The sequence below is a fragment of the Erythrolamprus reginae genome, chromosome 2, assembly GCF_031021105.1.
Source record: "Erythrolamprus reginae isolate rEryReg1 chromosome 2, rEryReg1.hap1, whole genome shotgun sequence".
Taxonomy (NCBI): Eukaryota; Metazoa; Chordata; class Lepidosauria; order Squamata; family Dipsadidae; genus Erythrolamprus; species Erythrolamprus reginae.
Window position 1 is genome coordinate 212,757,051 of NC_091951.1, and position 17,992 is coordinate 212,775,042.

The 17,992-nt window shown below is 39.9% G+C and overlaps 1 protein-coding gene across 6 annotated transcripts in view; it reads right to left on the bottom strand.

Moving 5' to 3' along the window:
- Positions 1 to 17,992, bottom strand: part of ILVBL (ilvB acetolactate synthase like) — a 299,349-nt gene that overhangs the window by 24,691 nt on the left and 256,666 nt on the right. For all 6 annotated transcript variants that reach the window (XM_070741655.1, XM_070741653.1, XM_070741651.1 and 3 more), the window contains one exon: positions 887 to 992. In XM_070741655.1, coding sequence (XP_070597756.1) covers positions 887 to 992 — 106 coding nt within the window. The remainder of the gene's footprint in view (positions 1 to 886; positions 993 to 17,992) is intronic.

A 17,992-nucleotide genomic window follows, 5' to 3' on the forward strand; every position in this document is an offset into this window, starting at 1 on the left:
TGCTTGTGTTTATGTGATTACCATTCAAATGCTTTGCAACGTGTACACATTTACAACTGTTGCAGCATCCCACAGTAACATGATTGCCATTCACTTGCATCCCAACCAGCTTGCAACAGAACTAACACACCGCGGTAGAAAATTGTAAGTTATAATCACATAATCTTTTTTCTTAACAATCCAATAGAAAATGACATTATAAGCCTAATATGGTCATGTGAGTTTAGTGACTGCAATATTTAGCAACAGAACTCCTGGTCCCAATTTTGGTCACTAAGCAAGGATAGTAGATCCTTGGAACAAACTTCCAGCAGATGTGGTAGATAAATCCACAGTAACTGAATTTAAACATGCCTGGGATAAACATATATCCATCCTAAGATAAAATACAGAAAATAGTATAAGGGCAGACTAGATAGACCATGAGGTCTTTTTCTGCCGTCAGACTTCTATGTTTCTATGTTTCTATTAACTGCGTCAGATTCAGTTTTTATTAAATAAACAAGCTTTACAAGTATTATTTATAAATTATAAACAATACAAATTATTTATCTGTAAATACTTTAAACAAAGATGCATATATTCTCTATTTTATAGAATGGAAAGCAGAAACATATCTTTGTAGATGCTTAAGGGACTATCAGCTTGGTACATGAGATCCTGGTATTCATTTTAGTTTTGATCTAACAGATGTACTTAGCAGGGATCAGTCCCATTTGAAATCAGATCAGAAATTTGTGACAGAAGTAGGATTTGTTTCAAGTCAAGAGTCTGGACTAAATATTCTTTTGCTGTCCTTCCTGAGAGCCCAGGTTCTTTTGCTTTCACACTATCTGTATTTCTAGGCAGTATAAGGCACATGAAATTATGCAGGCTATTAACTCACCTAAGTAATCCAGAGCACAAGCTACATTGCTACCCAACAAGGGCACTTGCTCCCTGGAAATTTGAGTCCAGCAGGCATCATTCCCCACAAGGGCAATAACAGGTATCTGAAAGAGTAGAATAACTATGTTAAATTTAAAAAGTGATTAAGGGAGGAAGCTATTCTTTACTTTAGTGTCCCCAACCTTTCTGACTCTGGACCAACCACAGCAGCAGTGAGCAGCAATGGATGGTTTCACAAATGTAACCTAATCCCACACATGTGTGAATGGAGCTCTTCACACTCACCATTGTTATGCCGGGCTCTATGGCATGAGCCTCCCGAAAATTCAAGGGTAAAAAAATCAGTCACACACACACTTAAAAATTCAAAAACAATGGGTTTTCCCCCCATGAAATTAAAAAAGAAACAAAGCACCCCGTTTGTATTGCAAAGAGCACTCTTTCCAAAACAAACTTGTAGGCAATGAAACCCACAGCCCTCTTTCTTCCACGAGTTGAAACAAACACGCTTTGCTATGGCTTGGTTTCAAAGTCCTGAAAAATCAACAAACAGATTTCTTGAAATGCCAGGTTCTTCCTCCAAAGACAAACAGATAATCTTCCATACACAGCAGCCGACAAGCTGTCCTTTTATCAGCAGCCCTAATTAGTTGCACCACATCCAAACACATGTGAATTCTCTTATTTCTGATAATATCTACGCAGCTGCTCCTTTCTATTCAGTGCTCTGCGGCTGCGTACGTCAATGAAGGGTTCGTCATGCGAATCCAGGGATGATAACGAGGAGTCTGCAGTGCCTCCCCTTGAGTCCAATTCCTCTTCATCTCCTGATACCGACTGTTCGCTGTCAGCAGAAGAAGGCAGTAACACTGGCCTCTGACACAGCGAAAAATCACCCATATCCACCCCCACAGTGCTTGGAGCAGGAGCTGGGCAAGAGCTAACCACAGCAACCATCTTGCATGGCCCAGTTTCCAATGGGCCATGGACCGGTAGCCATGGACCAGGGATTGGAGATCTCTGTTCTACTATACTCTACATTTGACTTTATTTAATTATAACTGTCTCCAATCCTGAAAAACTCTTGGGAGATTACAACAAAATGCCAAGGAAGATAATAATATTAAATTCAAAACCCAAAGAAAGTGCTGTCTGCCAATCAACCAAAGATAAGGTATCCTAGAATTATCCAAATTTAACATTGGTAGAAAGTAAATAAGGTGGGAACCTCACATACCTCTGGAAAGATAGTGCTCTACAAAGTGGAGAAATCTCTACTGAGAAGGGGAGAGTTTCAGCAGGTTCTCCCAAGATGAACAAACCAGATAGGAAGATTCAATTCTGGAAAGGCATCTCATCGTGTATCCCAGTGTTGTTTCTTTATATGATTTTAAAGATAATGACTTCTGTGTTTTATTTTTTTATAAATATACTTTATTTATAAATACAAAGAAAGAAAAAAGGGAAAAAGGGGGGGAAGGAAAGGATGAACAGAAGAAAAAAAAAGGAGAGGTAGGGAAAGGGGATGCAAAATCAAGAAATTTGGAAAAGTAGTAACATTATACATCATACATTATACATCATAGCACGTATATTCCTTAACATCATTATAATGTTTCTTAAACAATGTAAATAAACAATATCCTTATTATTACCAACTATATCTTAAATTATAGTAGTAAATCTTACATCTCATTTCCAGTAAATTATCAATTTCTATTGCATATATATATTTATATATGTTAGGTAATAGTAGATAGGTAAAAGTATTTTATAAATGAAGAGAGTAAAGGCAGAGGAGTACGAAAATATTAAAGTTTATTTAGAAGCAGAAAAATTTAGGGTTGGGAAAGAAAAGAAAAGGAAATTTGGAAAGAAAAGAAAAAAGTGTGAAAAACAAGAAATCTGCATATGGCGCAGACGTTTTTAGGTAATACGACATTGTGTAATGAGATAATAGGAGGTGTATATGTATAGTGTAATAAGTATATTTTTGTGTATAAAGAAAAGAGGTATAAGAGTTGACATAAGTATTAGTAAGTATTTGTGTTAATGTAATATATGATGTGTGATCTGTTAGTTTAAAGACGGATAAAAAGAGATATGATATAGAAGTTTTTTCGAATTTGATTGGAATTTAGTTGGTTTTGGAATTAAATTTGTAAATTGATTTGCGTTAATTTTGAATGTTCAGAAATAAGATAAGGTTAATATTTTCATAATATAAAAGTTTGATATTTTTTTGCTGAAACCCATTTGTACCAATTTTCTCATGTTTTATACTATTCTGAATCTTTTTTGTTTTGTGTTTCCATTGCTATTTTTGACATTTCCACACATTCTATAATTTTTGTGATGACTACCAGTAGTGGTGGTGTTTGTTCCCGTTTCCAAAAAAGGGCAAATGAAATTCTTGCTGCTGTCAAGATTTGCAAAATGAGGTATTTTTGTGTTTTCGTACGATTTTGCCTAAATATACCAAGGAGATATAATTCAGGTTTAAATGGTAGGTTGATTGACATGACTTGGTCTATTAAATTTTTAATGGTTATCCAATATATTTTTGCGTGTGTGCAGGTCCACCATGTATGGTAGTATGTTCCAGGTTTTGTTTTGCATTTCCAGCAATTAGGGGGGAAATTAGGAAACATTTTAGATAGTCTTGCTGGGGGCAAATGCCATCGGTAGAACATTTTTAATTGGTTTTCTTTATAGGACATTGCTGTGGTCATCTTATAATTTATTGTCCAAATTTTCTCCCATTCAGTTATATTAATTGTGTAACCAAAATTTTGAGCCCAGGCTATCATACATCCTTTAACTTGCTCTTTGCAATTTTTCTGTGTTAATAAATAATTGTATAATTTAGAAATCATTTTTGGTGTAGGGCTGAAAAAGATTGTATCTATCGCGTTGTCGTTTTGAAATCCAAATTGTTTTTTATGTTCTTTGTATTTTGATTTGATTTGTAAGTATGATAGCCAATCCATATTTATCCCTTTGTCCTGCAATTGTTGTTTTGGTATAAGGAGATCAGATTTGTCAAGTAGTTGGTGGTATCTCAATATTTTGGTATGGGAGAAAAGATTAGGAAAGGTTAGTAATTCATTTGGGGATAGCCATTTGGGTATTGAAATGTAGTAATACTTCTTAATCGTATACCAAATTGTTATTAGAGTTTTTCGGAAATAGTGGTTTTTAAAATATTTGGGTACTTTATGGTAATCCACTGTTAAAAATGCATACCACCCAGCAAGAAGATCATAGCCCTCTAAAGTTAAAAGTCTTGTATTTTTAAGTATGATCCAATCTCTTATCATTGATAAGATTGTAGCCTGATAGTATGTATAAAAATCAGAAAGTCCAAGGCCACCTTTAGTTCTGTGGTCTTGGAGATTTTTCAATTTTATTCTGGCCCTTTTTTTTGCTCCAGATAAATTTCCTTATTTTTTTGTGCAATGAATTGAAAAATGATTTATTTAGATTTGTTGGGGCTACTTGGAATAGGTATAGGAACCTTGGGAGGATATTAGATTTGATGGCAAATATTTTCCCCATAAAGGATAGTTTCAATTTGGACCATCTGGAGAGATCTTTTTGTATCTCTTTGAGCAATTGCTCATAATTGTCTTTTTTATAGTACTATAGTTTGAGGTCATCCATATACCTAGGTATTTAATTTTTTTGGTAACTTTTATGTTAATTAAGTTTTCCAAAAAGAGTACCTGCTTTGGTGTCATGTTTTTAGTTAGGATTTGGGTTTTAGTCTTATTAATTTGTAGGCCGGATATTTTGCCAAATTTATCTATTTCGACAAACAAGGTGGGTGCGGTTTGTATTGGATTTGTGCTATGAATACAATATCATCCGCAAAGGCCTGCAGTTTGTATTGTTCTTTTTTGACGGTAATGCCCTGAATTTGGGTATTATTTCTTATACTTTTCAAAAATGTTTCTATTGCTAGAATGAAGATGAGTGGAGCTAATGGGCATCCCTGACGTACACCTTTTGTTATGGGTATTTTATCTGTAATATCATTGTTAAAAAGAATTCTGGCGGATTGGTTAGTGTAAATGGCTTTGATTAGATTGCAAAATTTGGGGCCAAAGTTCATATATTCAACTTGTTTTATAAAGTACTGCCACTGAAGACTATCGAATGCCTTTTTAAAGTCCATAAATATTAATGCAACTGTTTTATCGTAATATTTATCATAGTATTCGATAGTGTTCAGTATCATTCTTGTGTTTGTTGCTATATTTCTTAATGGAAGAAATCCATTTTGATCTGAATGGATAATATTGTTTAATATTTTCTTTAATCTGTCCGCAATTATTGATGTGAATATTTTGTAATCTGTGTTAAGTAATGCTATGGGTCTATAGTTCTCTAAAAGGTATTTATTTTGGTTGTCTTTGGGAATGAGCATTATGTATGCTTCAGACCAAGAAGTGGGAAGTTTTGCATTAGTAAGTGCATTATTGTAAATGTCTAAGAGTATAGGTATGATTACTTCTAAGTGCTGTTTATAAAATTCAGATGGAATTCCGTCAGGACGTGGGGTTTTATTGTTTTTTTGTTTTGTTATTGCAACTTCAATTTCTGTAGTGGTGATTAACTTATTTAAGGAAGTTCTTTGATCGTCAGTTATTAATGTTTTTTGTTCATTTAGTTGTAAATAATTTGATAGTAAATCACCATCCAGATTTGAAGTTTTGTAGAGTTGTTGATAAAAGTCCTGAATAATTTGTTTTTTGTCAGAATTAGTTGTTTTTAAGTGTCCAGAAAGGTCTGCTAAGGCATCTATATTCCTGTCAAGTTTTTGGTGAGCTAATTTGAGAGATAACCAACGGCCTGGTTTATTAGCGAATTCAAAATGAGTTTGTTTCGCCATTTTTATTTTTTGTGCAATATGTTGTTGTGTTATTAAATTTATTTCGTGTTTGTTTTTATTCCAAGTAAAATTGTATTACAGTGAACCCTCGATCATCGCGAGGGTTCCGTTCCAGGACCCCACGCGATGATCGATTTTTAGCGAAGTAGCGGTGCGGAAGTAAAAACACCATCTGCGCGTGCGCAGATGGTGTTTTTGCTTCCACTGCCGCCCGCCCTTCGCCCGCCCACCCCGTTGCTCGCGCCCCGCCCACCCCGTTGCTCACGCTGTTGCTGGGGCCGCTTCCCAGCTGGGGAGCCGAGCTAGGGAGTCCCCACCGCGCGCGCGTTGCTGGGGAAAGCGCGCGCGCTTGGGGACATCGCAGCTCCGCTCCCCAGCTGGGAAGCGGAGCTAGGGATTCCCCAAGCGCGCGCGCTTTCCCCAGCAACGCGCGCGTGGTGGGGACTCCCTAGCTCGGCTCCCCAGCTGGGAAGCGGAGCTAGGGATTCCCCAAGCGCGCGCGCTTTCCCCAGCAACGCGCGCACGGTGGGGACTCCCTAGCTCGGCTCCCCAGCTGGGAAGCGGAGCTAGGGATTCCCCAAGCGCGCGCGCTTTCCCCAGCAACGCGCGTGCGGTGGGGACTCCCTAGCTCGGCTCCCCAGCTGGGAAGCAGAGCTAGGGATTCCCCAAGCACGCGCGCTTTCCCCAGCAATGCGCGCGCGGTGGGGACTCCCTAGCTCGGCTCCCCAGCTGGGAAGCGGAGCTAGGGATTCCCCAAGCGCGCGCGCTTTCCCCAGCAACGCGCGCACGGTGGGGACTCCCTAGCTCGGCTCCCCAGCTGGGGAGCGGAGCTGCGATGTCCCCAAGCGCGCGGGCACCGCCCGCCCGCCCACGCTGTTGCTGGGGCCGCTTCCCAGCTGGGGAGCCGAGCTGGGGTGTCCCCGCGTGTGCCGCCCGCCCGCCCACGCCGTTGCTCGCACCGCCGCTGGGGTCTTACGGGGGAAGACCCAGGGAAGCCTCTGCCCGGCGGGGAAACTCCACCATCTACGCATGCGTGGAAGGGCACGCATGCGCAGATGGTGGAGTTTACTTCCGGGTTGAAAACTCGCGAAATAGCCCTTTCGCGATCCTTGAGGACGCGAAACTCGAGGGTTCACTGTATTTTGGGGATCATTGTGTAATGTTTTTTCGGCAAGTTGTAAGGATGTATTTAATTTTTGTAATTGAGCGTATTTTTCTTTAGTTTGCGGAGTAGGAGATATAAATGCCACGAAGACACGCTTTGGTAGCGTCCCATGCTATTTCATTAGGTATCTCACCATTGAAATTAATTTTAACAAATGAGGGGAGATAGTTTTGTATTTTATGTTGAAATTCTTTTTGATTAATAATCGTTTGATACATGGACCATCTATGGAAACTATTATAATTAGTATCTTTGAATGTTAACAATAAGGGATTATGAGCTGCCCAAGTTGCATTTAGTATTTTTATGTCTGTAATTTCATTTATAATTTCAAGATTAGACCAAGCCATGTCAATGCGTGAACAGGTTTTGTGGGGGGTGGGAGAAAAGAAGGTATATTGTATGGTTTCTGGGTGGTAGTATCTCCAAATATCTTTTAAGGCAAATTCATATATTGTTTGATTAAAGGTTGAGGGTAAAGTATTGCGGGAGTGATGTTTGGTGTTGCCTTTATGGTCCTTACTTTTGTCTGCTATTGCATTGAAATCTCCAATTATTAAGAAGTTGATCAGATTCAATTCTAATATTTTTTTATGTAAATTGTTAAAGTACGTAGATTGTTTAGTAGATGGAGCATATATTGTTATTATAGTTATTATTTTTTGTTTTCTAATTTTACTTGAACTATCAATAACTGGCCATTGTCCTCAGCATATAATAATTTAGGAGAATAAATTTTTTTAACATATAGAGCTATACCTCTTTTTTTTCAGCAGCAAAGGAATAAAAAAGTTCGAATTTAGGAAAAGTTAATAGGATAATCTCATCTTTTTTGATATGGGTTCTTGTAAAGATATTATATCATAAATATATTCAGACAATTTGTGGAATATTTTCAATCTCTTTTTATGCGAGTTCAAACCATTTATATTAGTGGAGAATAGTGTAATTTTATTTTGTTTATTGTTGGGGTATGGTTTCCTTGGATTTCTCTCTTCTTGCTTCAGTCCTTGCCCGGGTAATCGGTCCTTGTCTAGAAAGTTCGCCATCTAAGTTTTTGGATTCTCTGTCCTTGTCTGGAAGGTTATCATCGGAACTCATTTGTTCAGTCGAAAGTATCTCTCTGTTATCGGTTTCTTTCGGGATGGTCTGGTCAGTTTTCAGAATATGGGCATAAAATTCTTTAGCGTCTTCGGGAGAAGTGATTTTGTATTTTTTATCCATAAGGGAGATCATCATTCCTTCGGGTATGAGCCATCTAAATTGTATACTATTTTTGTTTAATTTAGTTGCTAGTATTTGATACGGCTTGTATTCATACCACAATGTTTCTGCCTTGGTGCATCGCTGGGTTCTCTTTAGACATGTTATAAACTTCGTCCCTCGTTGTTCTTTTAAGAAACCGAACGTGTACTTCTCTAGGAAGCCTGTTTGTTCTAACGTACGAAGTAGAAATTCAGTACACTTCATCAATTCGGTTAATCATTTCTTCAGTGGTTTTGCCAGTGATACTTGCTAATATTTCTGCCATTGTGGTGGGGAGATCATGTTGTTCTGATTCAGTTATATTCTGAAAACCGAGAAAAAAGGCTGATTTTTCTAATTCGAGATTTATAAGGGATTCTTGTAAGGATTTGTTGATGTATTCCGCTCTGGCTTCAGAAAATTGGAGTCTAGTATCCATTCTATCAGTGATCTCTTCCACATTTGTTATTCTTTGGGAGTTTTGCGCAATGGTTCCATGAATGGAACGTCTTCCATTTGATCATCTAATTTCCCCATACATTCATCAAGGTGACCCGCATGATCTTAAATTTTCTTAATATCTTCCTTCATTATTCTTAAGGATTCAAAGTTTCTATCTATTGAGTCTTGCATTTTAATCATCATTTTGAAAAGGGAGTTTAGTGTTATCGTTGGGGTCACTTGGGAAGGTTGTGCAGGAATTGCTTTATCTAATGAGATGGACTCTGCAGGGCATTGCTGAGTTGGAGTTGCTGATTGGTTAGCATTTTTCTTCCATGATTTTATTAACGTTGACTGATTTGGAGTAGACATCTTTGTAGTATTTGTAGATAAAAATCGATACAATAGTATAATTATATGAAATGGTTGAATTACATGAAATTAGTCAGAGATAAGAAAATGTAGGTATAGAAAAGTAAAAAGATAGTTTAGTAGAATTGAAATCAATTGAAAAATTATATAATAATAATTAAGTATGTAGTAAAGTTCGTCAAGTATTAATATAAAAACATCAAAATTTTATGGAATTTAGATCACTATATTGGTAATTCATTAAATCAGTATATTGCTAATTCATTAGATGTTAGTTCAGAATAGTCAAAGTTATTAGTATCTATTGTAATAATTTAATATAACAAGATGTGGAAGTAGTTATAGTTAAAACAAAAACAGTTAATCAATTAATCAGTTGTTACAATAGTTTACTAAATATTTCAAACTGTTCACTCATTTAATTAAATATTTCTCTTATCTTTGTTTAAACTTAGTTAAGGATAATAATATGTAAGTTTCATGTGAAATAAATCTATCGTTATCACAATATATATTATTTTAGCTAAATCAATAGATAAATTGGGTAAATCATGTAAATATCAAGATATCCTGAATATTGAACAGTTAAATATTTAATTTCTATAGTTTTTAATCAATAGTGTTTCAAATTAAGAGTATATTGGGAGTAAGTAGGAGTCAAAAATACAAATCAAAAATTTAGTTCAATAAATTCATATATCGGTGGGAATTAAAACAATATTTCAATAAATCGATAAATCAATATGTCGTATAAAATGTCATACAATCACATTTCCAGAAGGTCAGATGGACTGTTGTATATAGAAATTAGTTCAGTCTTGTTGATTTCCAGTAGTTTTACCCATAAATATGTATAAAGTTGAGCAAAGGTTTATAGATGAGGAAAGTGAACATTATATTGTTCAAAGGAGTGTAGTTTAATCCTTGTACGTAGATAGATAAAAGTTAATAAAGTTTGTAGGATATTAATGCAATTAATTCTGAGTCCGAGGAAAACATAGCAGATTGGAGTTCAAAGTTATAATCATAAATGTTCCAAAGTTCCAACGTAGAGAGCAGGGAAATGAAGCAAAAGGGGAAATGGCAAGGATCTCCAAAAGTTCTAATGTCCAAATGTCAAAAAATAATCCACAAATATGAAATTGAAGAAAACAAGAGGAAAAATTTATTTGATAAACAATGTAGAACGATGATAAGTCAATATAAAATATAAAATAAAAAGAGGGTAAAGGTAAGTGAGGGTGAAAGTAGTCCGGTTGTTCTTTAATTCCAAACTGATTATTCCTTTCAAATTAGTCAAGATTTTTCTTTTAAAAATATAATTTATTAATTTTTTCCTTTTTTTTAAAGTACATAGTCATATTTACAGATGAATCTACATCGTATATACATTCCTATCGACATTGTCTTCTAATTACTTTTAGATTTCTTGATGTTTTATTCCATTGCTTCTTTTAAGTTTCTTTTTTTTGTCCATTGGTACCATTTTGTCCAGGTTTCATAATAGTCCGATTCTTTTCGATTATTAAGTTCCATTGTCAATCTGTCCATCTCTGCACAGTCATATATTTTCTCGATAATCTCATTATCTTCAGGTATTTGCGGATTTTTCCAGTTCTGTGCAAATACAATTCTTGCAGCTGTTGTAATATGCAAGCTTAAATATTTTACATTTTTAGAATAGTTACCTCTCATAATACCCAATAAAAAAAATTCTGGCGTATATTCTATTTTTGTATTTGTTATTTGACACAACCAATTATTTATTTTTTTCCAGTATTTTCTTGTCTCTGGACATAACCACCATAGGTGAAAGAAGGTGCCTTGAGTGTTTTTTACATTTCCAACACATTGGGCTGTAATTTTTATGCATTTTAGCTAGTCTTTTGGGTGGAAGGTGCCAACGGTATAGCATTTTATATTGGTTTTCTTTATATATTGTGGATTTTGTTAATTTAATATTTCTCTTCCAAATCTGTTCCCATTCCTCTCTATATATATTATGGCCTACGTTTTTCGCCCAGGCAATCATTGTACCTTTAACTATCTCCTCTGGTCTTTCATATTCCATCAGATATTTATATATTTTAGATATTGCTTTTTCTTCCGGGCCCGTCAATAGTTTATCTAGTGGTTGGGTAATTCTTTCTATACCTGATTGTTCCATATCCTTTTTATATCTAGATTGAATTTGTAGGTATGTCCACCAATCTATATTTATATTTTGTATTATTAATTCTTCCCTACTTTTGAGATTACAGTTTGTATCTAATATTTAGTCAAGATTTTATTCCAGAGACAAACAAAGGTTTTCTTTTTGGGATTGGAACCTTTTCTTACCTTCTAACACGTTCTTCTAACTTTCTCCTTTGCGAATCTTAAATAAAGTCCATAAAAGTAATGCAAGGGCGAAGTTGGGATGGAATCACAATCACACCAGAAATATCGTGTTTAATCCTTCAGTTGGTTTCTGCGGAGTCATCGTCGCCATATTGCCATGATTCAGACTGGGATCAAAGTCGCCGCCTCCCGGTTCTTTTAAAAGCTCAGAAAGAGCAGACGTAGCAATCTTTGCAAAGGGAATTACTCACAAAGTCACAATTTCCAAAAAACCATCCAGAATCTTTCAAATAGCAATCCCAAAATGTATTTGCCATTTTCCGCGGCTTCCAAAATAAAGCAGAGGCGTTGCGTTTCCGGATCAGCAAAAAAGGCCGATCTCTTCAGACGATGATCGGGGGGGTTCCCCGCACCCCAGGGGGTCCGCCAACCACCCCCGGATGCACTGGAGTTTCCCCTCAAAGACCTTGGGCTCTACGGGTCCGCGGTCGCCTGTTAAGGCTATCGTCTTTCTCAAAAAGCCAAATGAAACCCGGAGGACCGGGAAACACACAGCACCAACGCTACGTCATAACTTCTGTGTTTTATACTGAGGCTATTGGATTTTTTTTTTTACTCATGATGTTTTGGAGGACTTTAGTTGGTTTGTTTGTTATGCTGATGGCATGTGGTTATAATAGAGTCAGCAGCCCAGAAGAAAAAAACAGGAGTCATGTATGACATACAGTATAAAAACTGCAACAGCCACTACATAGGATAAACAGCCAGAAGACTAGCAGACCACATCCATGAAATCACATAACAATCAGAAGACATGATGAAAGTTCTTTAATTTCACAATTAAAGACTTAATTGTCAGAGTTAACCATAGTTTAAAGTGGGAAATTATGACCATCTTAGATCAAGTCTTAAAATACTAAAGAATTCATAGAAGACAGGTAGTTTGACAAATCAGCGATCAAAAGACACATAGATATAAGCAACGTCTACAGAATGTGTGAGAGACAGTCAGCAGTCAAAAAAGAAACAAAAAGACCAAAACACTATCAGCAATCAACAATCAAACGAGTTTAGATTAACACCAAGATAAACATCAGACAATCAAGAAACCTCCAACTTGAAGTCCTTCATTACTGTCTCATTCCCAAAATTAGCACAATGACCTAGTTTAGTTTGACTAAAATAAAATATAGATTGGTTTAAGGATACTAGTAACCAATTAATAAAAATTGGTTTAATGATAGATTAAGGTTACCTACAAAAAGATATTGATAAAATTCAACGGGTCCAAAGACGGGCTACAAAAATGATGTAAGGTCAAGCATAAAACCTATCAGGAAAGACTTAATGAACTCAATCTGTATAGCTTGGAGGACAGAAGGGAAACATTTGAATATGTTAAAGGGTTAAATATGGTTCAGGAGGGAAGTTTATAATAGGAAAGTGAACACAAAAACAAGGGGGCACAATCTGAGCTTAATTGGCGTAAAGATTTTATTTTTATTTATTTATTTATTTGTCAAACAAGTACAGTGGAACCCCGACATAAGAGCTGCTCTACTTAAGAGCAACTCGAGATAAGAGCTGGGAGGGGAGAGATATTTTTGTTCTACTTACAAGCCCAAATTCGAGATACAAGCGCCAAGGAGCTGTCTCCTGAAGCCAAATGCTAACTTCCGCGTTCGGCTTCAGGAGACAGCTGCGAAGCGGCGCGCGTGTTTTAAAAGGTTGCAGCCAGCCTGGGGGGCTCGGGGGGGGGGGTGCTTGCAGCTTTCTTTCTTGCTCTTTTTCTTTCTCTCTTTTACCTTCCCTTCCTCTATTTCTTCTTTTCTTTCTCCTTCCCACCTTCTTCCCTCCCTCCCTCCCTTCACTCATTCCTCTCTTACTCTCCCCTTTCATAAGTTTCCTTGCTTCCTTCCTCTGTTCCTGTCCCTTCCCCCTTTCTTTCTTTCTTTCTTTCTTGCTCTTTTTCTTTCTCTCTTTTACCTTCCCTTTCTCTATTTCTTCTTTTCTTTCTCCTTCCCACCTTCTTCCCTCCCTCCCTCCCTTCACTCATTCCTCTCTTACTCTCCCCTTTCATAAGTTTCCTTGCTTCCTTCCTCTGTTCCTGTCCCTTCCCTCTTTCCTTCCTTCCTTCCCACCCTCCGTCCATTCATTCACCCATTCCTCTCTTGATCGCTTAAAGCCGGTCCCTGGTGCAAAAAGGGTTGGGGACCTCTGTCCTACAGGATTGGGTGGCAGAGAAGTTGAACATATGTAAATTTAAAAGTTTAAGAAAGTTTACAAGTTAAGTGAAAGAAACTTCATTATTCATTTATATGTACATGTACATTTCTTCATTAAAAACATGTCTTTCTGCATAATTTAGACTAACTTTGTGAGTTTTTTGAGGGCTGGAACCAATTAAAATTATTTACATTAATTCCTATGGGGAAAAGTCGTTCGAGATAAGAGCTGCTCGACTTAAGAGCCTAGGTCCGGAACGAATTAAACTCGTATCTCGAGGTACCACTGTATAGTATTATAGTCCACATTAACATAACATAACATACGTAGAACGTAGTAATAGAAAGGATAATAAGATAGTAGGACAGGGACATTAGGCATAAAGATTATCTAGGCCTTCAGCAGTCAGGGTTCAGGCCCGGCTACAGCACGGAAACTGCTTTGGTCGTGTTGATGGATGATCTCTGGCGGGCCCGGGACAGGGGTTTATCCTCTGTCCTGGTGCTTGACCTTTCAGCGGCTTTCGATACCATCAACCATGGTATCCTTCTGCGCCGGCTGGAGGGGTTGGGAGTGGGAGGCACTGTTCTTCAGTGGTTCTCCTCCTACCTCTCCGGTCGGTCGCAGTCGGTGTTAGTGGGGTGTCAGAGGTTGACCTCAAGATCACTCCCTTGTGGGGTGCCTTAGGGGTTAGTCCTCTCCCCCCTGCTATTCAATATCTACATGAAACCGCTGGGTGAGATCATCCAGGGACATGGGGTGAGGTATCATCAATATGCAGATGGTACCCAGATGTACATCTCCACCCCATGTCCAGTCAACGAAGCAGTAGAAGTGATGTGCCAGTGCCTGGAGGCTGTTGGGGTCTTCCTCCCAAGGACAATCCCATTTGTCCGTCCATAACCCTGGGGGGGGGGAATTATTGACCCCCTCAGAGAGGGTCCGCAACTTGGACGTCCTCGTCGATCCACAGCTCACATTAGAGAACCATCTTTCAGCTGTGGCGAGGGGGACGTTTGCCCAGGTTCGCCTGGTGCATCAGTTGCGGCCCTATCTGGACCGGGACTCACTGCTCACAGTCACTCATGCCCTCATCACCTCGAGGCTCGACTACTGTAACGCTCTCTACATGGGGCTACCTTTGAAAAGTGTTCGGAAACTTCAGATCATGCAGAATGCAGCTGCGAGAGCTTCCCATGTCCATGTCACACCAACCTCCGCAGTCTGCATTGGTTGCCGATCAATTTCCAGTCACAATTCAAAGTATTGGTTATGACCTATAAAGCCCTTCATGGCATCGGACCAGAATATCTCCGGGACCGCCTTCTGCCGCACGAATTCCAGTGACTGATTAGGTCTCACAGAGTTGGCCTTCTCTGGGTCCCGTCGACTAAGCAATATTGTTTGTCGGGTCCCAGGGAAGAGCCTTCTCTGTGGCGGCCCCAACTCTCTGGAACCAGCTCCCCCAGGAGATTAGAACTGCCCACCCTCCCTGCCTTCCGTAAACTCGTTAAAACCCACCTTTGCCACCAGGCATGGGGGAATTGAGATATCTCCCCCGGCCCTATACAATTTATGTATGGTATATTTGTATATATGTCTGATTAATAATGGGGTTTTTAAAATGTTTTTAAATTATTAGATTTGTTATGAATTGTTCTATTGCTGTTGTGAGCCGCCCCGAGTCTACGGAGAGAGGCGGCATACAAATCTAATAAATAAATATATAAATAAAAATAAATAAAGACTATGTCTTGGGATCTGTGGAACATGGAACTGACTTTAGGTAGCAATGTAGAGTCCAGGCGGAGAACTACTTTGTTCGGGTGGAACTGACATAAATCCTGGTGAATAGACAGAGTCGCCAGTTTGGAAATGCACCTGGCCGAAGTGATTGCCACAAGGAAGGCTACCTTGAATGACAAGTGACGGAATAAGGCTGATGTTAACGGTTCGGATGGAGCATGCGTAAGAGAATTTAAGACTCGAGGTAAGTCCCAGGTGGGGTATCTGGGGACGGTGGAAGGTCTGATGTTTGAGATGCCTTTCAACAATTCTTAAATTTCAGGAAAACTGTGGAGTGGTTGCCTACGAGGTCCATGAGGAAGGTCAGTCACAGATGGGAGATTCTCTTGCTTACACCACTGGTGAAAGTTAGACAGCCCGGAGGGGGGTTCTAAGGCACCCAGGAGCTTAGTAAAGACTCGAGGGGCCGAGGACAGACCAAAGGGCATAGCTCTGTATTGATAGTGCTTGCCCTGGAAGGCAAAGCAAAGGAATTTTCTGTGTTCCTTGATAATTGGGATGTGGAGATAGGCCTCTTTGAGGTCCAGGGAAGTCATGAAATCCCCTGGGTGAATGGATCCTAAAATGGATGATAGGGAATGCATCTTGAATTTCCTGTACTTTATGTACTGGTTTAGACGTTTAAGATCCAAGATGGCTCTCCATCCTCCGGAAGTCTTAGGGACTATAAAGAGGATGGAGTAGAAGCCTAGGCCTCTTTGAGAGAATGGGACTTTCTGAATAGCTTTAATGGAGAGGAGGTGCTGGATAGCTTCCTCCATACGGAGGTGGGAGGAAGGGGACCTGGGGATGGATATGAGATAAAATGTTTAGGAGGCATGGAAATGAATTCCAATTGGAGCCCCCATTTGATGGTGGAGAGGAGGACCCAGAGGTCCTTGCAGGACTGGTGCCAGGCTGAAAAAAACCAGGCCAGGCTCCTCCCAAGTGGAATAGAAAGCAAATTACCATCTGGTTCTTTTAGAAGATTTTGAGCTGGGGTGGCTCAGCAGGTAGAGTGCTGTACTGCAGGCCACTGAAACTGTAGAAACTGACTGTAGGTCATCGGTTCAAATCTCATCACTGGCTCAAGGTTGACTCAGCCTTCCATCCTTCCGAGTTGGGTAAAATGAGGACCCGGATTGTGGAGGCAATATGCTGGATCTGTTAAAAAGTGCTATTGCTAACATGTTGTAAGTCACCCTGAGTCTAAGGAGAAGGGCGGCATAAAAATCAAATAGATAGACAGACAGACAGACCTCTCTGGTAATGAGACCCCCTGCCCCTGGGGGCTATGTCTGTTTGAGAGCAGAATTGGGAGGTATACTGATCTGAGCTCTTCTGAAAGGCAAAACCTTGGCCTTGTTGGCGGTCGGGGTACCGAAAGAACTGGTGTGTTTTGGTTGCCTTATTGGTGGTGGGTCCCAGGATTTTCTTTTTATCTGTAGTTTCAGTAAGTAGTGGATCAAGCAAGTTACCAAAAAGGTTTTTGCACTTGAGGGGGCCCATGGAGAGCTGCCACTTCTGCCTGACTCCCGCTTGCCAGGGTTGGAGCCCGAGGAGCCTTCTGGCCACTTTTGAGGCAGCTACTGACTTTGCTGCAAATCTTGAGGATTGTAGCGTGGCATTCGCTACGTATTGGGCCACTGCAAAAATTTGTTTAGATCCTTTTCACCATGTTTTGAGTGTCTATGCGACGTTTCGGTGAAATCACATTCACCATCATCAGGCTGAAGTTTTAAGCTTCGTGTTGCACGAAGCTTAAAACTTCAGCCTGATGATGGTGAATGTGATTTCACCGAAACGTCGCATAGACACTCAAAATATTACACGGGGCAAAACCCGAACTCAGAACAATCTACATATATATATATATATATATATATATATATATATATATATATATATATATATATATATATATGTATGTTTTCGTAAATTTCGTAAATGACAGTTGCAAACATTCCATGCGATTTTTGAACCCGGAAGTCAAAACACCATCTGCGCATGTGTGCCCTTTTTTTCTATGGGCACGCATGCGTAGATGGCGCCGGGCAGATCAGCTGCTGGGCGGCTTCCCTAGGTCTTCCCCCTCTTGGCGGGCATCAGCGAGGAGTTTCCCCACCGCCCACGCAAACTCCTCGCTGCTGCCGCTTCGCTCGGGCCGCTTCCCAGCTGAGTGCTCAGCTGGGAAGCGGCCCGAGCGAACGGCTTGTCCGCAGCCTGCCCACGCCGTTTGCTCCCCCTCTTGCTGGCGGGAGGGCGAGAAGCCCTCCCCAGCACCTGCTCGCCCGCCCTTCGCCGCTCGCCCGCCCTTCGCCCGGCCACCCGCCGTTCGCTCGCTGCTCACCCGGGTTCGGGGGGGGGGTGCTGGCAAGCCGCCCATGCCGGCGGCGACGTTTTAAAACAGCCGCGCGGCTTTCCAATGAGCCCCGAAGACAAATGTCAAACTTCCGCGTTTGTCTTCGGGACTCATTGGAAAGCCGCGCGGCTGTTTTAAAACGTCGCCGCCGGCATGGGCGGCTTCCTAGCAGCCCCCCAAACCCGGGTTGGGGGTCCGGGGGGGTGCTGGCAAGCCGCCCATGCCGGCGGCGACGTTTTAAAACAGCCGCGCGGCTTTCCAATGAGTCCCGAAG